Source organism: Podarcis raffonei, chromosome 17 (assembly GCF_027172205.1).
Source record: "Podarcis raffonei isolate rPodRaf1 chromosome 17, rPodRaf1.pri, whole genome shotgun sequence".
NCBI lineage: Eukaryota > Metazoa > Chordata > Lepidosauria > Squamata > Lacertidae > Podarcis > Podarcis raffonei.
The window spans coordinates 3,372,852-3,396,723 of NC_070618.1; the positions used below are offsets into that span (position 1 = coordinate 3,372,852).

The following is a 23,872-nucleotide window of genomic DNA, read 5'->3' on the forward strand; positions in this document are numbered from 1 at the left end:
TATTTCTCTGTCTGCTGGTGAAAATTTTCGATCGGGAAGCTTGTAAGAGTCTCAAAGAAGAGAGGGGAAACTGGCTAAGGCAGAGTGAAAAGCCTGATTTGTGGTTGACAATAAAGATTAAACAGAGGAAGGAATTCTTTGTGTGAAAAATCTTTATTCCTTTTTCCTCTTCTTGCCGCTGAGTAACTGAAAGTTAATCAGCATCCCTCATGCAATGGCCTGGGAATCGGATTCGGATGCCGAACCTGAGGAATCCCAGCCTGCACAGGATTCCCCGCCTCCAGAACCAGCTGGGGCCTGAGCCTGAAAGGTCCTCACCTGTGCTGGATCCTCAGGTGCAGGCACCAGCTGAGTCTGCTCTGGCTCCTGAGGTGATGGAGGACCCATTGCCTGCAGGTGCTCCACTCTCAGCCCCGTCAGGGGAAGGTGAGGTTGCCTCTGAGTCCGGTAACCCTCCAGCCTCTCCTGAGCTGCAGAGGCTCAGGGCAGAGAGGCGGAGGGAACTAAGTTCCCGCAGGAGGAGTGCTTGCCTCCAGGCCAGGAGAGGCAAGTCACCTGAGGATCGGGGCTGCCCTATGCCTCGGGGGAGATAAAAGCCAGCCAGCCCCAGTCCCAAGTTGCAAGAGCAACATCGTTGGTTGTCAGTTCCAGCCTGATCCCTGACCTGCTTCCCTGCCGGAGTTCCTGACCTCACCCGACACCCTGCCCTGCACCCAGCTTCAGCTTTGACGGACTACCTCCATATTGAACCTCCAACCTCAGACTGGACTCGGACATCACCTCTCGGTTAGCCCCGGGACCAGCACACCTCACTGCACTTGAGGACTGGAGGCCACCTGTGGTTGTACAGTACAGGCTGTGTGACTCTATACTCCAATGCCTAGTCACTGCTACTCCTTATACCCCCCTCCCATCATCTGCTGCCTGAGGCGGCTGCTTCCTCTCTTCTTTACCCTAATGGCTGGGCCGGCCCTGGCCACAGGTGATTACAGGAAACTCCACTCCTCTCTTCGGAGCCCTGATGGATTCTTCCCTTTAGACAAATTCTGCCCAGACACAGTGATTTAGTATCAGCCCTTCCTACCTGTGCAAGCGTAGTATCCGCACAAGCTTTTCGGGCATCCTGCAACAAAGGAGAGATGGAGTGAAATTACAGGCAAAAAGAGGCCTGGAGATCTTCTGTATCTTTGTGGAAGCTGGCTGTCTCAGATTAGCTGGCCTTGGAATAATAATAATAATAATAATAATAATAATAATAATAATAGAAGAAGAAGAATTTCATTTATTAAAAAATTGAGAAAAAAATAAGAGAAAAAAAGGAAGTATAAAAGAATATTTAAAAAAATACTGTTACATGACCATACATTTAATATACAAACGTGTTTATTCTTATTATCCTAATACACATATAATTATCAATAACCTAATATGTTATGTGTAAATTCATACCAAATATCACTGCATTTATCCAAAGAAGGTCTGTGTCTATAACAGGGCTGCAATGCATCTGGATTTCCCCAGACATTACTAGGATTTCAAAGGTGGAATTGATGTTCAGGGGGAATTTCCGGAAGGTGGCGCTTTGTCCTGGATCTTAGGCAAGTCAATTGAAAAATTGGGGGCTTTTGCGTTTATGTGAAAGATTCTCTTATCTGATTTATTTCTTATTTCTTATTGTAAACGGCAAGGAAGATTGGGACTAGGGTTTTCCTGATTCATAGCCTGGCCATCATCCCATAGATGGAGAACCTCTGGCCTTCTGGATCAGTGTTTCCCAGCCTTGGCAGGGGGTTGGACTCGATGGCCCTTGTGGTCTATTCCAACTCTATGATTCTATGAAATTCAATTCTATGAAGCCTCTGGATGCCAGCTGTTTTCGGACTACAATTCCCATCATCCCTGACCACTGGTCTTCTTACTAGCTAGGGATGATGGGAGTTGTAGTCCAAAAAATAGATGGAGACCCAAGTTTGGGAAACACTGCTTTAGATTCCTACCATCCCTGACCATTGACCATGGAGGCCAAGAACGTCTGGAGGGGGCTAGGTTCTCATCCTGCCTTATGCGCCCTGCCCCACATTACCTCAATCTGCTTCTTCAGCTGCTCAGCTTCTTGCTTCATCTGCTCTATTTCACCCATCTTGACAGGCTAGCTTTGGGCCTCCCACTCGGGGTCACCTGGGTCCTGTGGAAATGAAAAGAGAGGTTGAGGTGGCCACATCCCAACACATTCATGTCTCCTCCAGCACCTCCTGTCCATCCAGATCTCAAGAGTTGCTTGAATGCCATTTGCCGGAGTGTGTTACTCTGCAATTTCCCCTACACAGCAAAATGTTCTGCAAATTTAGGGCCAGCCCAAAAGCAAAGCAGTGACTTTTACCACATCGCTCTGTTGCCACAGATTGATGGGGAAAGCTCACTAGGAAAAATCCATGGGCAAGGAAGAGGTGTGTGTGTGTGTACATATAAAATAAATGTGTTATTCAACCATGTGTTTTTACAGTCTATCTTCTTCTGTTTGCCATTTGTAAAAGTTATAGCCCCTAAAACAGAAAGCAGAGTTAAATCAATCCACTTTAATAAAATATTGAATTGTCCACCCACAGTACTTAGATTCCAAACAGGCTACGAAATGTGTGGCCCATCCTGTGGACTCCAAAAACCACAAGTCCTGTGTCACGCCACGTCTCCACAACTTTGCCCAGACTCTTCAGCCTTTGAGCCATAGCTGTCAACTTATAGATTTGAAAATAAGGGACCAGCAGCCTCAAAAATAAGGGATCAGCAGCCAAAATAAGGGATCAACAATTACTTTGATAAAATACATATTTTGTTGTGTGCAAATGGCTTTAGATACCTATTAGGTCCTATAAATTACCATATAGCATATATTCAACACACAAAAAACAGCAACAATTTGTTGTTGACAAAGCACAGCTGGACATAGAAAGGGCCCCATTACCTTCAGTAGCTTATTTAAGGAACATCATCAATAAGGGACAGCAGCAGGACGTGGCCCTGGGATAAGGGACTGTCCCGCCAAATAAGGGACGCTTGACAGCTATGCTTTGAGCTGATCCACACTATACATTAAAAGCACATGACTTCCCCCAAAGAATCCTGGGAGCAGTAGTTTGTAAAGGGTGCTAGGAATTGGGAGCTCTGTGAAGGGGGAACTGCAGTTCCCAGGAGTCTTTGGGAGAAGTCATGTGCTTTAAATTTGTGCTCAATGTGCTTTAAAAGAATGGGGTGGAGATGCCATCCACTTCTGCTTTCTCCCCTACCAGAATTTCCCCTGCTATGGTCCATTGTTGGGTAAGTTTGACCACTTACTACTGCCTGGTGCTTCTATGTCTTGAACAACAGCAGGAGGAGGCAATAATGTCCATGCCGCAACCCCCCCCCAAAAAAACCTTCATTTGCTGATTTTTGCAGATCAAACTCCTGGTGTGAAATATACTCGGAGTCGAGTGTGGATTTCATGCTCTTTATTCAGCTCATAGTAGTGAGGAATGAAAGTTCCTCCAAAATATCTGCTTTATATACATTATTTACACAATGGGTTGTACGTGATTGGCTAATTGTGGGATTCTCCTGCAGGCCAATCAGGTTGCGGATTCACTTCCACCTGGAGCTGGATTGGGTGACTCCTGCGGACCAATCATACTGCTGCATTGTTCTAGGACCAATCAGACTGCTGCATTCTGGATCCTATTGTTCTAGGACCAATCAGACTGCTGCTTTTTGGATCCTATTCAACTCAGTACATAACATGGTCTTTTGGCAACCTTAGCGCTGAGTCCGTGCAGGGCTGGCCTGAGATGTTTTGGTCCTAAAGAAGAGCACCAGATGGCACCCTCCCCTCTCCTCCAGGGAAGAAGGGATGAATGAAGATCTACATCAGGAACAGGAGGGGAAGAAAGATCTACATTGGGATCTGCTGCCCCGCTGTATTCTGCAGCCTGAGGCAGATGCATCGCCTTGCCTCATGGGTGAGGCAAGGCCCACGACCCTTTCCCTTCCACTTCCTGTTCTCCACTGTGCATGTCCTGTTCTCCTTAGCGCTGAGTCCGTGCAGGGCTGGCCTGAGATGTTTTGGTCCTAAAGAAGAGCACCAGATGGCACCCTCCCCTCTCCTCCAGGGAAGAAGGGATGAATGAAGATCTACATCAGGAACAGGAGGGGAAGAAAGATCTACATTGGGATCTGCTGCCCCGCTGTATTCTGCAGCCTGAGGCAGATGCATCGCCTTGCCTCATGGGTGAGGCAAGGCCCACGACCCTTTCCCTTCCACTTCCTGTTCTCCACTGTGCATGTGCCCTTGCATGTGTTGCAGAAATGAATTGCGCTGGAGAGGAATGCCTGGAAACGGTTTGCGAGTGTGCGGCCTTGGAGTTCAGTGTCAAGTGTGGCTGATTTCTATATTTCTATATTAAAAACCCATTTTCTTTTTCCTTTAAATTAGCCAAGCCCAGAAGGCTGGGGCACTCCAGACAGAACGTAAAAATTAACCATTGAACAACAACAACAACACCCCTTTCAGCCAATCCACCCCTTTCAGCCAATTCTGGTCGTGGTCTTTGACAGACATTATTTAATGGATTTCTAGCCAGCTCTTTAGGGGATATCATATCCTCCTGAGGTGGGTTGCAGCAAATGAATAAAACGCAACATTACGATTCCAAGATTTAAAATTGCGTTTTGTTGTTGTTTAGTCGTTTAGTCATGTCTGACTCTTCATGACCCCCTGGACCAGAGCACGCCAGGCACTCCTGTCTTCCACTGCCTCCCGCAGTTTGGTCAAACTCATGCTGGTAGCTTCGAGAACACTATCCAACCATCTCATCCTCTGTCGTCCCCTTCTCCTTGTGCCCTCCATCTTCCCAACATCAGAGTCTTTTCCAGGGAGTCTTCTCTTCTCATGAGGTGGCCAAAGTATTGGAGCCTCAGCTTCAGGATCTGTCCTTCCAGGGAGCACTCAGGGCTGATTTCCTTCAGAATGGATAGGTTTGATCTTCTTGCAGTCCATGGGACTCTCAAGAGTCTCCTCCAGCACCATATTTCAAAAGCATCCATTCTTCGGCGATCAGCCTTCTTTATGGTCCAGCTCTCACTTTCATACATCACTACTGGGGAAACCATGGCTTTAAACTATACGGACCTTTGTATAGTAATTGCGTTAGGAAAACAATTAACAAGAGTAAATGAGTAGCAGCAGATGAAAAATGACCTTCTCCCCACTGTCTTGGGCTCCAGACACACTATATTAAAAAGCACACGACTTTCCCCCAATAACCCTGGGAAGCGTAGCTTGTTAAGGGCGCTGGGGATTGTGCCCCTGTGAGGGATAAACTACAGTTCCCAGTAGGGCTGCCACCCATCCTATACACTACGGAATTATCCCTTATTTCAATGTAAAATGCTATGTTCTATATTGATTCAATACAGGACACAGTTTGTCCTGTATTTTCCCTATTTCTGCTTTGCTGCTGGACTCACTCACTCTCTCTCTTCTCTTCTTTCCTTTCCTTTCCTTTCCTCCCCCCCCCCTAATCCCACCTCCACGAAAGAGCAAACCAGGGCAAGGCTTTCATGTTGTCCCTTCCCCTTCCCTGCAGCTTGGTCTGGGTTATGGCTGCAGCCTGGGAGCACCAGGCCCCATCCCTCAGAGAGCAACAGGTTCTGAGTCTCTAGGAAAAAAGCAGTTTTCGATCAGTGTAGCCCAGAGACCCCAGTTTTTTTAAAAAAATGTTTATTAAAGTTTTGCAAAACATACATCACAAATAACAAAACAAAAACAAATCAACAGACAAAAAATAACAAGAAAAAGAAGAAAAAGAAAGAAAATTCCACTTTTAAATTTCAAAATTCCATATCCCTCTTTTCTGACCTCCTCACATCTCCCTTTTTTGTATTCCTCTTTACTCCGTCAGATTCAGCAAATTCTAATCCGTTTCCAACCTCGTTTATAATTATATACTTCCACTTATTATGTCTCTAATTTCCCTTATCTTGATCTTTTACTCCACCTTATATACTTTGACATAATATTGTTCTAGTCATACCCCCTCCTTATTAAAATTCTTCTTTTCATAACTCTTTTAACCATATCCCAAATGCCATGTTACCTTCACTTCCCACATCATTTTAACACTCAAACATTTTGCAATATTTTTGTAGATAGTTCTTGAACTTTTTCCAATCCTCTTCCATCAATTCTTCTCCCTGGTCATGGATTCTGCCAGTCAGAGACCCCAGTTTTGAACATAATATTTGAGAGGAGGGAGGGAGCAGCTCCCCACAAGACTTGCCCTCCCTCGCTCCTTAATATTTTTTATCTCCTTCCGAAATTGAACATGTGGAACAAAGCTCATCCCCATCATCAGAATATGCCCCCCTATTTATTTATTTTTGCCCTGGCCTGCATTTATTGCTGTACAGTACTGCATGTGTGCGAAAGGTCATGTATTTCAGCTGCGGGTAGCAAAACACAGACAGAATTACAAATTTGTGTGTGTGTGTGTGACAAATTTCAGAGGGGCCAGCCAGTTAGGCTGCTATAGGTTGTAATGGATTGCTTTGAAGTCATTTCAGCACCAGGTGGTGGCGATGGGGATGGGTGGGGTGGATCACGCACCCCCCTACCCACCCACTGCCATCCTGCCCTGTATTTTGCCAGAATAAAGGTGGCACCCTAGTTTTCCAGGATTACTGAGGGGAAGTCATGCGCTTCAATGCACGGTGCCTACGCAGCCTTGGTCTCTCTTTGATCACATCAAACCAGCCATCCTAATTTCTGCTGTGCTGCTACTACGCAGGAGCAACAGGTGGCAGTGCTGAGAGAGGAAATTCGGCAGCGCCCTAGGTAGCTGCTAGCACTTGTAGACGCTGCCTCACTCAGGGTGCTTCTCCCACCACCAGCTCAGTTCCTGCGTGTTGACTTGGCAAACATCCATCCGCTCTGCTGCCCAGCTAGGGATGTCACCCAGTTAGAAAGAAATGCTAACTGATTCATCAGATGAGTTTTGAAGGATGAATTATTTGGTCCAATCTGCTGTTTTGGTTGTTTTTATCCTGGCCTGTCTTGTGGGTTTTATGCTCTTTCTATGCATAATTGGATTTGTACTGTTTGCTTAACGTGTACAGTACCATTCTTGCAAGCTGTCCTTTTTAGGCTGAATGGTGGAACTGAAGAGTTTTGAATGCACATGATTGGATAGTGTTTTTTTTATGAAAAAGGCAGCTTTTCCTGCTTTTTAGATGGCACATGCATACGTCATAGCGGACCACATCTTAGAAGAGGGGTTCCGAAAGAGGGAAGCCCTCTTCCAAGATGGCACTGGCCACCTGCAATTATTGTAAGAATTTCTAGTAAAGACCATTGGCATTTTAAAATAGGTCTGTCCAATTAATGTATGTCTTTTCTGGTTGTTTTGAATGTTGTTAAATGAATGAATCCAATGGGATAAATCTATTGGAGGCTGAAGCTGTATGCAAAGGATTTAAAACAACGGCAACTATGGGAGTGAGGTAAGGGGCTGGAACAGCTTAACGTGTAACTTTTCAAACTGATGCCAAAGTTTTGTGTTCATTTTGTGTTGCAAATTCCACATAGTGTGCTGAGTGATTGATACTCAAACCAGAGGCCGTAAGTATCCCCCCAAACCATTGTCCAATTAACTCCAAACCAGTGCCAATTTTTTTTGCAATGATTTTGTGCTGTTTTGTACCTTGTGCCACCCCCAAAACTGAGGAATTCATACAGGAAATCAGGCTGGCAAGTTAACACCTTCCCCAATCCAACATTGTCCAATCCCCTTCAAATTGATGCCAAAGATTTGTGTTCGTGTTGTGCCATGAACCCCGCATTTTGTGTTGCCCTCCCAAACTGAGTTATTAATACTCAAACTGGGGGCCATAAGTACCCCCCCAAAAAAACCAACATTTTCCGGTTCACTCCAAACCCAGTGCCAAAACTTTGCTGTCAGTTTGTAGGGGACCCAAAATTTTGGGGTTACACATTAATGAAGCTGGTTGGAACGTTAACATGGGATAACAGGATGGCAAAGAGGCTAAAGATCAAAAGACCCTGCATGCCCTTAAGAGGCCAGGAGACTGTCATGTGAAAATTGTCTGAACGTATGGCAACAAGGGTTTAGAGAAGAGCCAGTGTGGTGTAGTGGTTAAAAGCAGAGGACTCGTAATCTGGTGAACCAGGTTCGCGTCTCCGCTCCTCCACATGCAGCTGCTGGGTGACCTTGGGCCAGTCACACTTCTCTGAAGTCTCTCAGCCTCACTCACCTCACAGAGTGTTTGTTGTGGGGGAGGAAGGGAAAGGAGAATGTTAGCTGCTTTGAGACTCCTTCGGGTAGTGATAAAGCGGGATATCAAATCCAAACTTTTCTTCTTCTTCTTCTTCATCCATCACCCTTTGTTGCTGACTGACTCCTCTCTCCCCACCAGCATCCCTCCATCTTCAGACTCCACTCACACCTGTTCTGTGATGGGCCACGGTGAGAGTTTCAGGTTTCAGGATGTTCTCTGGATGTTTTGCATCTCACCTGATGATCCCAGGTAAGACTGTTTGGTGGTAGGAATATATTATTTGAGCGTTTCAGGGAGTGGCTGGTTCAGGGAGTAAACAGTGCACAGACCTTTGCCAGTTCAGAAATGTCCCCAAGCATTTGGTTCCTTCTCCCCTGCTTTGGAGAACTGCTAGTGCCGTCTGTGTTCCCCAAGCAAACAGGGAGAGGTTTCAAGGGCAGAGCTACCTACAGTGGATTCATTTTCTTTGGATGGGAGATGGCACTGGAGCTTTCAGAGTGTTGTCGCAATGTTGACTTTATTTGCGAATATGCAAGCGCAGCCGTGGCAAATAGGCAGCAGATCCCTGCTTCACAGAGACGCCCCAATTTTTCTCTATCCCCATCTTTGTTGAAATGGCAAACTGCCGTTCATCACATACAACACCTTGCAGAGCCCTTGTCTCAAACATCACCTCTGCAGATCAGGAAACCACCTGCATAGCCATTAGAGCAGGCATAGGCAAACTCGGCCCTCCAGATGTTTTGGGGACTGCAACTCTCATCATCCCTGACCACTGGTCCTGTTAGCTAGGGATGATGGGAGTTGTAGTCCCAAAACATCTGGAGGGCCAAGTTTGCCTATGCCTGCATTAGAGAAATATTACAGTTCTTTAGCCAAAGGCATTCTGCACGCATTCTGAGGCTGGGTGGTGGCAAGATTTCATTTTTAAGAAACACTTTGTGAAAAGCGTTAATACCCCCATGGCCTTGGTCCTGATTCCCCACCTAAACCCCAAGCACCTTTCAATTTTAAAAACCCCATAGGAGATCCTAGTCACAGACTGCATGTTGATTGGCCCAAAATTATCAAGCCAGAATAAACCTACATGTTGCATGGCAGAACCTTGATTGGATCTCTTGCCATTAAGATAATAACTGTAAAAAAAAAAAAGATTAAAAAGCATCTGCAGGGTGTCCATACTAGATCAGGGGAGGGGAGGGATGTTTTAACTTGTCCTGCCCGTGTTGTTTACTTGATTGAAGTCCTCTCCCAAATATGCTAATAACCCCGCTATGGGGTGAAGGCAAGGCAGAGGTATCCATATTGTGCCTGACTTTTTTCTTCAGCAGCTAGAGGATGGAGGAATTAAATGGTGCCAAAGGGAAGAATTAACCACCCTCAGGTACTGCTGTCCACATTCAATGTGGCCTCCCATTGGGTGATTCTATTGTTTTTATTGTTTTTCTATTGCCAACAAAGTCCGTATAGTAAAAGCTATGGTTTTCCCAGTAGTGATGTATGGAAGTGAGAGCTGGACCATAAAGAAGGATGATCACCGAAGAATTGATGCTTTTGGATTATGGTGCTGGAGGAGACTCTGGAGAGTCCCATGGACTGCAAGAAGATCCAACCTCTCCATTCTGAAGGAAATCAGCCCTGAGTGCTCACTGGAAGGACAGATCCTGAAGCTGAGGCTCCAAGACTTTGGCCACCACATGAGAAGAGAAGACTCCCTGGAAAAGACCCTGATGTTGGGAAAGATGGAGGGCACAAGGAGAAGGGGACGACAGAGGATGAGATGGTGGGACAGTGTTCTCGAAGCTACCAGCATGAGTTTGACCAAACTGTGGGAGGCAGTGGAAGACAGGAGTGCCTGGCGTGCTCTGGTCCAGGGGGTCACGAAGAGTCGGACACGACTAAACAACAACAACAACAACAAATTGTTTTTAATAGGGACGCAGGTGGCGCTGTGGGTTAAACCACAGAGCCTAGGACTTGCCGATCAAAAGGTCGACGGTTTGAATCCCCGTGATGGGGTGAGCTCCCATTGCTCGGTCCTTGCTCCTGCCAACCTAGCAGTTCGAAAGCACCTCAAAGTGCAAGTAGATAAATAGGTACCACTCTGGCGGGAAGGTAATCGGCATTTCCGTGCGCTGCTCTGGTTCGCCAGAAGCGGCTTAGTCATGCTGGCCACATGACCCGGAAGCTGTACGCCAGCTCCCTCGGCCAATAAAGCGAGATGAGCGCCACAACCCCAGAGTCGGCCACGACTGGACCTAATGGTCAGGGGTCCCTTTACCTAACTTGGCAATCAGAGCAATGCTATAGCAACACACCACACTCTTAAAGCACATGGCTTTCCTCCAAAGAATTTGGGAGACCGTAGTTTTCCTCTCACAGAGCTACAGTTCCCAGCACTCTTAAACTACCACTCCCAGGATTCTTTGGGGGAAACATGCTCTAAATGTATGGCGTGTAGGCTTTGCTCTTGGTCTTCAGACAACACCAGAAATTTCTCAGGCTTCATGTTCTGCAGGTAACCTCACTAGCCCCCTCTCCACTCTCTTCCCTCAAGTTTTTTCCATGTCGGGCTGATGGATTTTTCCTGCTTCTTGCGTCAAAGAGATACAGTGGAGTCGCAAGGGAGTTGTTTACACTTCCTTGATTGCCACCAACCCCACTTCGCCCCTAAATTTTGCATATTATTCTGGAGTTATCAGTCTGGAATAAACTATCTCTTGGTTGTGTGCTTGGAATTGAAGAGCACAGACCAGAAATTTCTATACTTAAAATATGCTTTGGGTAAATATGATTGATTGCCCCGTCCGTACTGCAGGTATAAAAGGCTTGTTGAAGCATATTAACTAATCTGCATTGAAGGGACATTGAAAATAAAACTTCTCTCAGTTTTGTTCACCCTCCACGCTTCTCCTTCATGTGCTTTCTTTCTCAGTCTTCAAACAAAACCAGCCTTTCTGGGTTGGAAGAAGATGTGAAGTGTTTCACATATGAGATGTCATAAAAAGACAAGCTCCCCCCCAGTTTAAAAACTAGGCAGTTTTCTCTCCTGTTTTTCTTGTTGCAGAGAGCCTTGACAATGCAAATTGAAATGATGGCTGCTATTTTTCATGAGGTACCACAGGATTTTTTTAAAAAATTAATTTCTGGCCCACAGCTGCTACAACCACACTGGATCCTTATTGTGGTTTCTGTAAGGGTCAAAATCTCACATGGTCCTCAAGTTGCTAGTCAAGCTGAGCAAATCAAGGCCATTGAACAAACAAACTGAACACAGCCAGAATCTCAAGTCCCAAACTAGCATTGTCTGAAGCTCTGGGCAGGTTCTTCGCATCTTCACTGTGGTTCACCCTTTCCCACAGTTCAATGGGTATGGTGTAATCTGCTCACTTCCTGTCCCAAGAAGAGAGTCGAACTTTGTGATGCCAGGATACTTGAATAGCTGTCTGTCTTCAAAGGTGCTTCCCTTTTGCAAAGGGCTGCCATCTGATGTAAGGAAAGTGGCTACCAAGGACAGGGCCTTTTAAGTGGTGGCACCTCAGTTAAGGAATGCTTTCCTCAGAGAGGTCTTGGTGCCTATTTCTTCGTACTTTCAAGAATCAAGGAAAGGCCTTTTAGAGTTAACTTTAGTCTTGCTTATTGTTTTTATCTGGCTTTTAAGATCTTCCTATACGAACTGTACTTTTAATTTTTCAAAATTATTTTATGTAAAACACCCTGGGAATTTCAACTGAAGACTGGTATAGAAATTTTGATGGGTGATCATCTTCCAGGGCAAATTTTCCTCCCTCTTCATGCAATACTCCATCCTCTTATTTATGGCTTTTCTGTGAGTTTTTCCCATTTCACTTGCCTTAACCTTCCTGTAACTATAGCAGTGGTGGAAAGACCAGTAGATCTACATGTACATCTCTGATTTTTCCACGTTTGATGTTTCGGGAGTTTAAAATTGGTCCTGGTTTGGGGCATCTGTTCAATACATTGGCAGCATCTTCCTTGAGTCTCTTCTGCAGTAATATTAACCGTGTGCTTTAGTCTGAATCTTGTCTGAGTTGTTGTCATGGTCCAGTTTATGGGCGGCCGAAGTCCCGGCTGAGGACGTCGGGACCGGGGGCAGGTTGGCGGGGTGGGAGCAGGAATGAGAGTCCGGAAGCCAGGAGTCAGGAAGCCCAGAGTCTGAGGGTCAGAGAGCCGGGAGTCAAGAAGCCAAGGGTCTGAGGGTCAGGAAGTAAGGAGTCAAGAAGCCAAATGCAACAAGGCAGGAAGCGTGTTGCTGTGGCAAAGAGCCAAAGGAAAATGCTGACCTTATATCCCTTCTCGGCTCTTGCCACCAAGTGCTGTGAGTTACCAATCGGCCTCACCTGAGCGGCCGCGCCTTGCCTCTCCAGAACAAACTTAGGAAAGCTCCAGTCCTGCAAAGCCCTACCGGTCACAGGGCCTGGCTCCTGCACCAAGAGACTCAGTAATATTTATAGTGTTTATAGTGTTCTTTTAACAACACAGCCCTTGGTCTTATTATTCTTGGCGGCGAATGTGTGGTTTATTAGAGTGGGCAATAGGCATACAAGCAAAGGAAGACGTGCAGCTGTCATGTTGTCCTCTGCAAAACAGTTGTTTGAATATGACAGCCTTTTCCAACTTGAGCCCTCCACACGACAACTCTCATCAGCTTCACCCAGCACAGCTGTGCTAGCTGGGGACTGATGGGAGTTGTAGTCTTAAACAGTACGCAAGGGTATGCAATACCAGCACCTTCCCCCCTTCCTCACATGTTAAAAGTGCGGCACTTACTGTGACAACTTCATGGCGAGTACTGACACCTTTTTTTCTATAAAAAAGAACTGGTCTTAACAATCAGGAGGGTACCAGGTTGGCAAAAGCTGGAATTGGCCTCTGACTTTTCAGTTCCCTCTCTTTTTCTTTGTCTTGTCTAAGGCCGGAACTGAATCCTGGCCCAATTTGGCCCAAGCTCTCTGCTCTGCTCCAAGGCTGCCTTTTCTTGAATCTGTTTGGCAATTCACAGTGCCAGACCCTCCAAGTCTCCCTATTTTCCAGGGATGTCCCTGTTTCTGATTTGATCCCAGAATGTCCCGCTTTTCCTTAGGATGACCCTATTTTCATTGGAGACATGTTGGAGTGTATGGAGTTATCCGACCCCTGAGGCGTCTGAAGGCAATCCCTGTATAGGGAAGCTTTGTTTCTTTAAAAAAATGTGTTTAATTATATTTTTATATATGTTGGAAGCTGCCCAGAGTGGCTGGGGCAACCCAGTAAGATGTGTGGGGTATAAAGAGTAACATTATCATTATGGAATGGGACGTCCCTATTTTCATCAGAGAAACGTTGGAGGATATGTTGCAGTGCCAGAGTATAGCAAAAGCATCAGACACGCATGTCCTGTCTCCCTGCACCCCTGGAGTTAATGGAAGGTGAAAGTAGTACAACATTATACTGGAGGACGAGGAGGAGGAAGAGGAAGAGGAAGGAGGGATTTGAGGTTTCTGCAGTGTAACACAGTGACTAAAAGTGGAAGTTATGAGCTGGAAAGCACCTGGTCCACATTTCACTGGGGACCCTCCCTCTTCTCAGCCTCAACTCTCCAAGTATGACAACAGGATACTTTTCTATTTCTATTTATTTTGCTAGTTCTAGGAATGACGTTAGGGTTAAAGCAAAAACAGCAGAGACAGGTGGCACCTGAAAGATTAAGGCTTACAGCTGCAAGCACACACTTACTTGGGAATATGCCCCATGGTGTTTAATGGGGAATTACTTCAAAGTAAACATGCATAGAGTTGGTCTGCACCAGATTTATGGTGGCATAAGCTTTTATGGGCTAGTGCCTCCTTCGTCAGATTAACCGTCCTTGGCGGACCATCTCTGCCTCCCTCCCTTCAATGGTCCAGCCAGGTGTGGTGAGGGAAGGCCTCTGAGCGAGATCAAAAGGCCATGGAACACAAGAGCTTTGGAAGATCTGTGACATTTCTCTTCCAAGCCCATGTGTGATAAAACATCAAATGAGTTATTAAAAAGATGGCAGTGGGACTAGAGCCATTGTTCCTTCTTTCACAATGCTGTCCCGCCATTCCTCTCTAGAACTCAGGCAGAAGGGCCATCTAGGCAGCTGCCAAGAAAAGAGGGGAAGGTTTCACCACAAAGAAGAGAACACACAGATTTGCATCACATTTGCATTGCCTAATTTGTATGTATAGGCGCATGTTTAAAAATAATGGCTGGAATTTAAACAGAAACACAATACATCCCTGCATGGCGGCCAGGTGACCTGCAGATTGCCTGCTAGGTCTTCCGCCCAGGTATTAACACTCAGTGGGCCACTGCGACTCCCCTTATGTCTTACAGCAGACTGGGGTCAGAGAGCCCTTCAAAGAGAGGCTGTCTCTAAACAGACTCTGTAAATACGCTGTAATGTGGGGAGAGTGGCCACCCTATGGGGGAATGTACACTGTGTCCTCACAACAACTTTGTGAGAGGTTAAGTACTTGCCCACAGCTATCCAGCGGGTGTGGGCTTTGAAACTAAGTTCTTTCCAAACTAAGGCTTTCTCTACAACCCCAGATTGCCTCAATTCCAACCTCTCTGGCCACCCTCCTGGCACAGTGCTTTGCCCACCAGCCCTGCCTGGCTGCAAATGGCGCCAGTGTCCATTCCTCTGCCTCTAATGGGTGGCAGCTTCCCAACTCTGTCCACAGCCCCTCTCCTGTCCTGTGAGGGCCCTAGATCCCTGCTACTTCTCCCAGCTGCTGCTAAACTCAGCCCCACATTCAAGGCACAGCTCTGTTGCCTCCATCTCCTCGTCTTCTCCTTGCCCTATTTCCAAATCGTAGCTCCCTTCCCAACTTCTCTTTTTGTCATTCACCACCCGCTCCGTCCCCTAACTTCTCATTCTCCTTTATCTATTTTTAAGCCCCCGTGTTCATTTCAGGGAAAGAGGCGTGATGGGGGTTGGTGCTTTACCGTGTGCGGCGAAGTTTGCACCGCTGCAAAGGTGAGGGGTTACTGAGCTAGCAGAAGAATCCTACGCTAGGGCAGAGGTTCACTTATTAGGAGGGATAGGAAGGGCTAAATATAGCAGGAGGGAGAGATGGAGCAGCTTAGGCTCAGGTCTCCAGCGGAACCTTCCAATCTCGCAAAGGGAACACTCTAAATGAAGGCTGGGAATTGTTCCCAACCTCAGAAGGACAAGAAGCCACACACAAGGATAAGAATAACTCGTAGCTCCCTCTGAAGCCTCAGCCCTGCTGTACCCTACAATAAATGGCAGAAAGCAAATGTTGGCCCGGAAATGCAGTAAATTCTGTAAAGTATTTCAGTGGACATACAGTAAGAACCCTGCCCATTGAGCCAGGCCTGAAGCAGATCTGGCATCAAATGAAGCTTGTTTTTGAGTCTGGAGAAACCCAGGGACATGCAGACAGTCCTGCTTTCATATACACAAGGCAGAACCCGTGATGCTAATGCAATACAATCAGCACTGTTTTTCTAGAAAAAGAGGTGCTGGAACTCACTGTGAACGCCTCCCTTGTTCTCTTATAATGGCAATGGCGCCAACCTGAGAGGTGCCAGAATCGAGTTCCAGCTGGAAAAAAAGCCCTGAATACAATCCATCTAAAAATGACAAAATGGTAAACTCGCAGAAAGAAAGAAAAGAAAACCACTTTGGGCTTTTTCCTACAATCAAGCAGTATATAAACTTTATGAAATAAACAATAAACAAAATGGAGGTGGACGGTTGGAGAGTGTAGGCCATAGTACACTATATTAGTTTTACAATAGTGATTCAGTAAGATGTCCTTCCAAGTAACATATTTTCCCTGTACCTCGCCTTTAAAAATAGATGATCAAGCCTGAAATGCAAAAAAAATATTGGCTCTGTGATTTTTTTGTTGGGTTATGACTGTGTTCAGTGGATTCCCTCCCGCACCCTGGCTGGGACCAGCATGGCAGCCTGCACTCCTTTGTTTACCGCTGTGAATGTGATCATGTATGGTAATGGATACAGAATCATAGAATTGTACAGATGGAAGGGTTCCCAAGGGTCATCTTGTTCAACCACCTGCTATCTAGGAATCTCAACTAAAGCATCCATGACAGATGGCCATCCAACCTCTCCAAGGAAGGAAAGTTCACCGCCTTCCAAGGGAGTCTCTTCCACAGTTGAACAGCTCTTGCCGCCAGAAAGCTCTTCCTGATGTTTAGTTATAATCACACTTTCTTGTAGCTTGAAGCCATTGGTTTGAATCCTACCCTCCAGAGCAGGAAAACAGAAAGTTGCTCTACCTTCCATTGGATATTTAGATATTTGAAGTTGGCTATCATATCTCCTCTTATCCAGGCTAAACATACCCGACTCCCTCAACTCTTCTTCATAAGGCTTGGCTTCCAGATCCTTCATCATCTTGGTTGCCCTCCTCTGCACACGTTCCATCCAGTTTGACAATAAAAGGTAAAGGTAAAGGGACCCCTGACTATTAGGTCCAGTCGTGGCCGACTCTGGGATTGTGGTGCTCATCTCGCTTTACTGGCCAAGGGAGCTGGCGTATAGCTTCCGGGTCATGTGGCCAGCAGGACTAAGCCACTTCTGGCGAACCAGAGCAGCGCACGGAAACACCGTTTACCTTCCCGCTGGAGCGGTACCTATTTATCTACTTGCACTTTGATGTGCTTTGGAACTGCTTGGTTGGCAGGAGCAGGGACCGAGCAACGGGAGCTCACTCCGTCGTGGGGATTCGAACCGCCGACCTTCTGATCGGCAATCCCTAGGCTCTGTGGTTTAACCCACAGTGCCACGTTTGACAATATCCTCCTTAAATTGTGGCCAGAACTGGACATGGTGTGGTCTAACCAAGGCAAAATAAAGCAGAACTATAACCTCCCTTCATGTGGTCACTGTACTTCTGTTGATATAGCCTAGAATAGCATTAGCCTTTCTTTCTTGCTGCATCACACTGTTGACTCATGTTAAGCTTTTGGTCCACCAAGACCCCTAGATCCTTTTCACATGCATCTGGTTCTTCCTGCCTAAGTGCAGAATCTGACATTTCTCCTTACTGAAATTCATTTTGTTAGTTTTGGCCCAGTTCTCCAGTATGTTAAGGTCATCTTGGACCCCGATTCTGTCTTCTGCAGCAGCATTAGCTACCCTCCCAGTTTGGTCTCACCTATAAATTTGATGGGCATCCCATCAATACCTTCATCCAAGTAGCTAAACGACAATGGGCCCAGGACAGAACCCTGAGTCATCCCACTTGTCATTTTCCCCCCAAGATAATGAGGAACTATTAGTGAGCACTCATTGGGTTTGGTTAGTTAACCAGCTACAAACCCACCTAACAGTTTCCTCGTCCAGCTGAAATGAGCTTAAGTATTGCCTTGTTGATTTTGTTGGGACTTAAGCATTATTAACTTTTAAATGATGTGACTCTGTAGGCTTGTTGTGTTTCTCACATGTTATACATAAATCCTGAACAGTTCTCAATAGATAGATAGATGCTTGACTTACCGGTACTTTACCTGTTACAGTGTAGGGTAGAATGGAAGCTTTAATTAGGTGATTAATTAAAGCTTTCCTTGTTTAATTAAGGAGTTTGAGGGTTAAGAGCACACTTGTTTATTTTCTGATGCTATCTGGGTCATGTTTATCTGCTTTTAAGTGAACTTTAGAGAGACATTCATTTATCACATTTGTATCCTGATCTTTGTCCAAGCAGTTTAGAGGGGCATGAATATGTTAATCCTATTTTATTCCCACAACAACCCTGTTTGGATGGGTTAGGCTGAATATTAATGACTTGTCCAAAGTCATCTGAGGACTTCATGGCTGAGTAGGGATTTGAGTCCAGGTCTCCACAAATTCCAGGTCCAAAACACTATACATCATCCATCATTCTGTACAACACTTATGACATTTAAAACAAATAAAACCCGTCTTTGGCAATTTGTTCCACCACTAAAAAAACAAAAACAAAAAAATGGAGGAGATGCTTCTTCTGTTGCTACTTCTTCAGCTATAATGAAGAGTTATGACAGCTGTGAAAATAACTACAAGCTCTTCTATTCTATATTATCTTTGTTGAACCTACCTAGATGCCTCAGCCTTACACACATTTAAAAAAACCTGCCATTACTATCTGAATTCTTCCTTTTTGTTCTTAAAAAGTGCCCCATGTCCTGTATACGGTGCTTTGCTAATGCCACCAGTGATTGCATTTATCTTCTTTGCAATATCTTAATACTACGTTATCAGGTCTGGTTGGAGCTATTATATTCTTTCGGTCCTTCTCAGCAGTGCTACAGCACCTAGACAACTTCGCCCATGTTATACAAAATATGGCTTTCCCCTAAGGACTGTACAATAAAACGAGGCCTCTAGATACATCTTCACTGACTGGGTGCCTTCTAGATGTTTTGGACCACTACTTCCATCAGCCACAGCCAAGACAGCCAGTGGTCAAGGATGCTTCAAGCTGTAGTACAGCAAGTTCTAGAGAGCACTACGTTGGCTACTGCTGCTCTAGGATAAAGGACCACACATTAAGGCCAATAGCCTGGATAGCTCAGCTATTGGTTAGAGCATGGCGCTGGTAACGCCAAGGTTGCAGGTTCGATCCCCACATGGGGCAGCTGCATATTCATTCCTGCATTGCAGGGGGTTGGACTGGATGATCTTCAGGGTCCCTTTCAACTCTGCAACTTCTATATGAAGAATGCTCACACTGGACCAAACATTGCTCATTAAGGGCAAGAACCAATGAAAGCTGGCCATATGTTCACTTGATATGCGGAAAATAAACCTGGTGTGAAACAAGTATGTGAACAATACCTCTGCTCCAAACCAGCAGCATTTTTCCAAATATAAGAAACTGAAATATTTTCTGCATTAAAAAACCCCAGAGTATTTGGTGACTCTGTTTTGCTTTCCATACACTTCATTGATATTATCAGGACAAGCAGTTTAGGGTAGGATCACTCAGTTTTCCCCCTCGTTATTATGTGTATGTGTGTACTTGTGGCTCAGTTAACAAAAGGAAGCTCTGGCTGTGCTTACGTCCAATGCCATCCAATACATTTTGCCACCTGAGGCAAAGAACAAGAGGGTGGACTGAAACCAGCTGAGCTGGCAGCTGAATCTTCACTTTGGCACTGGAGACATCTCAATATCTCTTGCCACACCTGAGGGCAGCCAGCTACCCTAGAGCTGCAGAGGCATGTCGTGCAGCACACACTGCTTCAACCCCTCACCGAACCTGCTGCCTCAGGTTGCCCAACGATAGGGCTGGACCTGTAAGTTTTGGCAGATTGGCAGCTGACCGTTACACAAGCAGCAGGCCGAAATAGCAACAACTCTGAGGATGTACTCAGTGTGGCCTGGCCCACCAGTGCAGGGCACCTCCTGACATTGCTGTGTGGGAGCCACTTGCCTGTACAACAGAGTGGTATGAACTTTTGTTTTTGAAACTTAAATCAGCTAATGTCACAAATTGAAAGGAAACGGACCAGTAGGGAGGAGCAGGCAGTGCAGATTCCTCTGCCTTGAATTTCTATGGTACCCCAAGTTTCCCTCTTGAGGCAGGGAAGGCAGGTGAAGGCTATGGCAAAGAGCTGTAAATAGAAAAGGGAAAGGCACGGAAGGACGTGGGATTAATAGATGTCTTGGGACTCCATGTAATCCCTATGCAGGCAGGACTTGCTTGTCCTGTTGACCCTAAGCTCCTTCAGCACCGGATAGAGTTGATCCACCACCATTCTTACCCTCCTCCTCCTGCCAGCAGAGATCAAAGGGCAGGATAAAATTACCCTGATCCTCCTCCTCTATTCCTTCAGCTCCCACCAAATGTTGTGGATTCTTTCTCCAAAGAGAACTCTAAAAGTACGGTGCAAGGATGAGAATCTGAAGCGTGTGGCTGCCAGCTCCTTACATTAGGGGGTCCTTCAGGGCATTCTGTGGAATATCATTTTCTGGGAGAAGCAGGACTCCTGGCCCTCTCTCCTTTTCAGTGAGCAGAACAGAACTTGCGCCAACCTGCCAACTCCGAGGTCCCACTTCAGGCAGGATGCGTAAATCCTTCAGGACAGCAAAAAGTACAGGGGAAAGCTCGTTCACCATCACTCGTGAAGCCTGGTTGCTTTTTAGTTTGCAATGAGTTCTTCAGTTGGAAAGTTGATCGGTGATAGAGATAGATAACACTCCTGTTGCCTTCACAAGGGGCGATATGCACACCTCCGCTCCACAAACTACAGAGATAATGGGTTGGGGAATGTAGTTTTGTGAAACTAGCCCCAGAAACAAAATCACTTTTACGCAATCGCCTGCCCCACAACCTTCTTAAACCAGGTCTCTTTCAACACCCTAGAAAACCCAGAATTTGCATTCCACCAAGTCAAAGAGTGAGGGATCCGGGTGCTAGAAAACAGAGAGAGGGGAGAAGAAACAGGAAGGGAGTCTACTCTTACCGTTCTCTATGGGCTGACCCCTCCTGCACGGGACCCCCTGGCTCCCTGGGTGGGGGGTCTGGCTCCTTCAGGCCACGAGGTACCTGCTCCCACTGCTAGTTCACTTCAGCGGTTTGTGTTCCAGCACCAGCGGCAGTCCACACGCTTGGTATCTCTCGCTGGCTCTCAACGTCTCATCCTCTCCCAGGACAGATCTCCCTGTGGGGAGCTGGGATACTGTGGAGGGAAGGGTGGGGGTTTGGGGGAGGGCCAATTCCAGGAGCAGCATCAGGCAAATTAAATCAGACACCAGAGAGTTGGGGAAATCGGATTGGGACTTAATGCAAAGCAAGCAGGTTGGGAGGGGAGAGAGAGGGAGAGTTATGTGCTTTCTCGAAAGAGGAGGGGGGAAGCACATCCAGAGAATGTTGGTGTGATTCATTTGTGTTTTGCATTAAGATAACAGAAACGATCCCAGGGAGAAAATATACATCCATTTTTATTTTTTCCATTTTATGGAGAATGGGTCTGGAGGGGTATCCAGAGGCAGGCAGGTTGTATTCTGGCGAAACCCACTGTCCTCTTGTATTTTGGCGAACCCCACCTTAGGCTGGAAAAGGGCAGCAATGGGGACACACACCTTAGGGCAATAATTGAGGCAACTGTATTCTACAAAAAAAGGTGTGCGGTGAACTGGCAAATGCATTTGGTCGAAGGCCTTTTGGCAGCTGTGCTCTGGGTTGCTGCTGTAGAAGGATTATCTTGGCCTCAATCTCTTTTAATCTCTCCTGCAGCTTTGGCCCAAGCCTGAGATAAATACCTTTTAACGGATCGCATTCTGACGTCAGGAAGCCATCAATCTAATCAGCTGGGCCACTTCTGGGCCAGAGATAGCCCACCATGCTGAGAGGGCCAGGGACCTCACATGGATCTGAGGCCGACTAGCCCCCCGACGGGCTAGTAATGCGCCCTCTTCCTCCCGCAAAATGAGCATCATCTATGACAACTGGATTTGAAATGAGCTCTGGGTGTACAGGAGAAAAGGGCAATTGGATAGGGAAGCAGATGTTGCAGAGAGAATGGAAAGGGGGAAATGCATTTAGTTCTCTCTTCTCCCCGGTTCCCTTTAGAGTAGGATAATAGTAATAACACTTAGCATTTATATTGTTCATTTCAAGCATTCTTGGTGCTTCAGTAATCCTTTGGGCAGCCCCGTGTGGAAGCACAACATTATCCTCATAATGCAGATGAGTAGCTAAGGCTGAGATTGCTATTTGCCTGTGGCTACCTAATGAGTTTTGCGAGTGAGGCGAAACTTTCGAGTTGAGGCATCTTAGCTTCTACTCAGCAGCAGCAGTAGCAGCAACAGGTGGGAGCAAACCACCTATCGGTTTTTATCAGAATCGCATTGAAGCAAATGTGTAACACACACAAAAGTACCTGCTTGGCCATCCCATATCTTCCCAAGCTCAATGGGACTGGATTAGCTCCCATCAAGTGGCCAGGCAGTCAGGAGCCACAGACAACGTATGAAACAGATCTACTCTATGTTCATCCAGGGCTGTTTGTATAGCACCATGCTTAGCCCTCAATCCTGGAATGGCAAGGGTTAAGCCTCCCCCCGCCCCAGTGCTATAGTCTGGATCCAATCCAGTAGGGTTTTGCTGCTTTCAGACAAAGGTTGCTTCCAGATGACCTGTTTATTGACCATCCTTCCTGATTTGATTGCACAAAGTTTGCAGGGTGGTATTATGACGTTTGATGCTTTTACGCTCCGATCTGTTTTCAGTGAGGTTGCATGACGAAAACATTTGCTATCTCACACTTTACAGCAGAATTTCCTGGCATTTGCCTTATCGCAAAGTCTGTTTTTTTGTGAGGGAATAGGTTTGTTGCACAAGAGCACCAAATCCACTTTAACTGCGTAGCCTGAATTTGCTGGTGGTATTTGATGGCAAAACAGCGTCTTGAAGCACCTAAAGATTTCAGGAGATCAAAAAATGGCTGCCTCATAGAATTGTGGAACTGTCGAGTTGGAAGGGGCCGCAAGGGGTCGTGTAATCCAACCCCCTGCAATGCAGAAATCTTTTGCCCAATTTGGGGCTCAAATCCACAACCCTGAGATTAAGAGCCTCATGCTCTGCTGACTGAGCGATCCTAGTTTAGGTAACTCATGTTCTGCTTAGTTTTGTCTTTTATCTCCCATCATCTCTGCTTCATTTGCTGTTGCCCCAGAGCCTAAGGGTGATCCCACTTGGTTCACTCACTTTTTATAGGGCCTTGTGCATGATATTGTTACCAAATCATCGTTCTCTTGTGTTTTCACCACGCTTGTTTTTCCAATTGAGGGAAATCTGACTTTTTAAAGGGGGGGGGGTGAATCTCCACTGATACTGCGGTCTTGTTCTTCCATCTTTTTAAGAGATGCTGTTTTGAAAAGTGTGGTATTGGGCAGCTGAGCCAATTCCTACCTACTTTTCAGCACATGCTCACTATTTCCTTATCTGGAGGTGCCATTTTATCAACATGTTAATTTTTTTAAAAAAAACATTAAGTCTTTTAATTTGAATTGTAGAGTTGGAATGGGACCCCCCCCCCAAGCATCTGGTTCAACCCCCTGCAATGCAGGAATCTTTTGGCCGGCGTGTGGCTCAAACCCATGAACCCGAGATTAAGAGTCTCAGCAAGGGGCACCCTTGAAGCTGCAAAGGTGTACCATGTTTAAAGCACATACACAAACCATGTTGCCTTTTCTGGTCTTTACAGTCAACATCCTTTTCAGTGTGTTCCTCCCCCCTCCCCTTTATAATTTGACCTAAAACATTCAAAAAAGTTATTGAAGTAATTGCTCAGTAGTATTTGGACTTTCGGGACGCGGGTGGTGCTGTGGGTTAAACCACAGAGCCTAGGACTTGCCAGTCAGAAGGTTGGCGGTTCGAATCCCCGTGACGGGGTGAGCTCCCATTGCTCGGTCCCTGCTCCTGCCAACCTAGCAGTTCAAAAGCACGTCTAAGTGCAAGTAGATAAATAGGTACCACTCCGGCGGGAAGGTAAACAGTGTTTCCATGCGCTGCTCTGGTTCGCCAGAAGTGGCTTA

The 23,872-nt window shown here is 46.2% G+C and overlaps 1 protein-coding gene across 2 annotated transcripts in view; it reads right to left on the bottom strand.

Annotated features, from left to right (window-relative positions):
* The window catches only part of GNB3 (G protein subunit beta 3), a 32,534-nt gene extending 9,512 nt beyond the window's left edge, over nucleotides 1–23,022 (bottom strand). The window contains exons 1-3 of one of the 2 annotated variants that reach the window (XM_053371709.1): nucleotides 20,797–23,022; nucleotides 2,084–2,185; nucleotides 1,085–1,123 (exon numbers count right to left, since the gene is read on the bottom strand). In XM_053371709.1, the coding sequence (XP_053227684.1) occupies nucleotides 1,085–1,123; nucleotides 2,084–2,140 (96 nt within the window). In that variant the 5' untranslated portion in view covers nucleotides 2,141–2,185; nucleotides 20,797–23,022. Of the gene's footprint in view, nucleotides 1–1,084; nucleotides 1,124–2,083; nucleotides 2,186–15,851; nucleotides 16,073–20,796 lie in introns of those variants that run through there. The other variant, XM_053371710.1, reaches the window with a different exon arrangement.
* Between the last annotated feature and the right edge of the window lie 850 nt (nucleotides 23,023–23,872).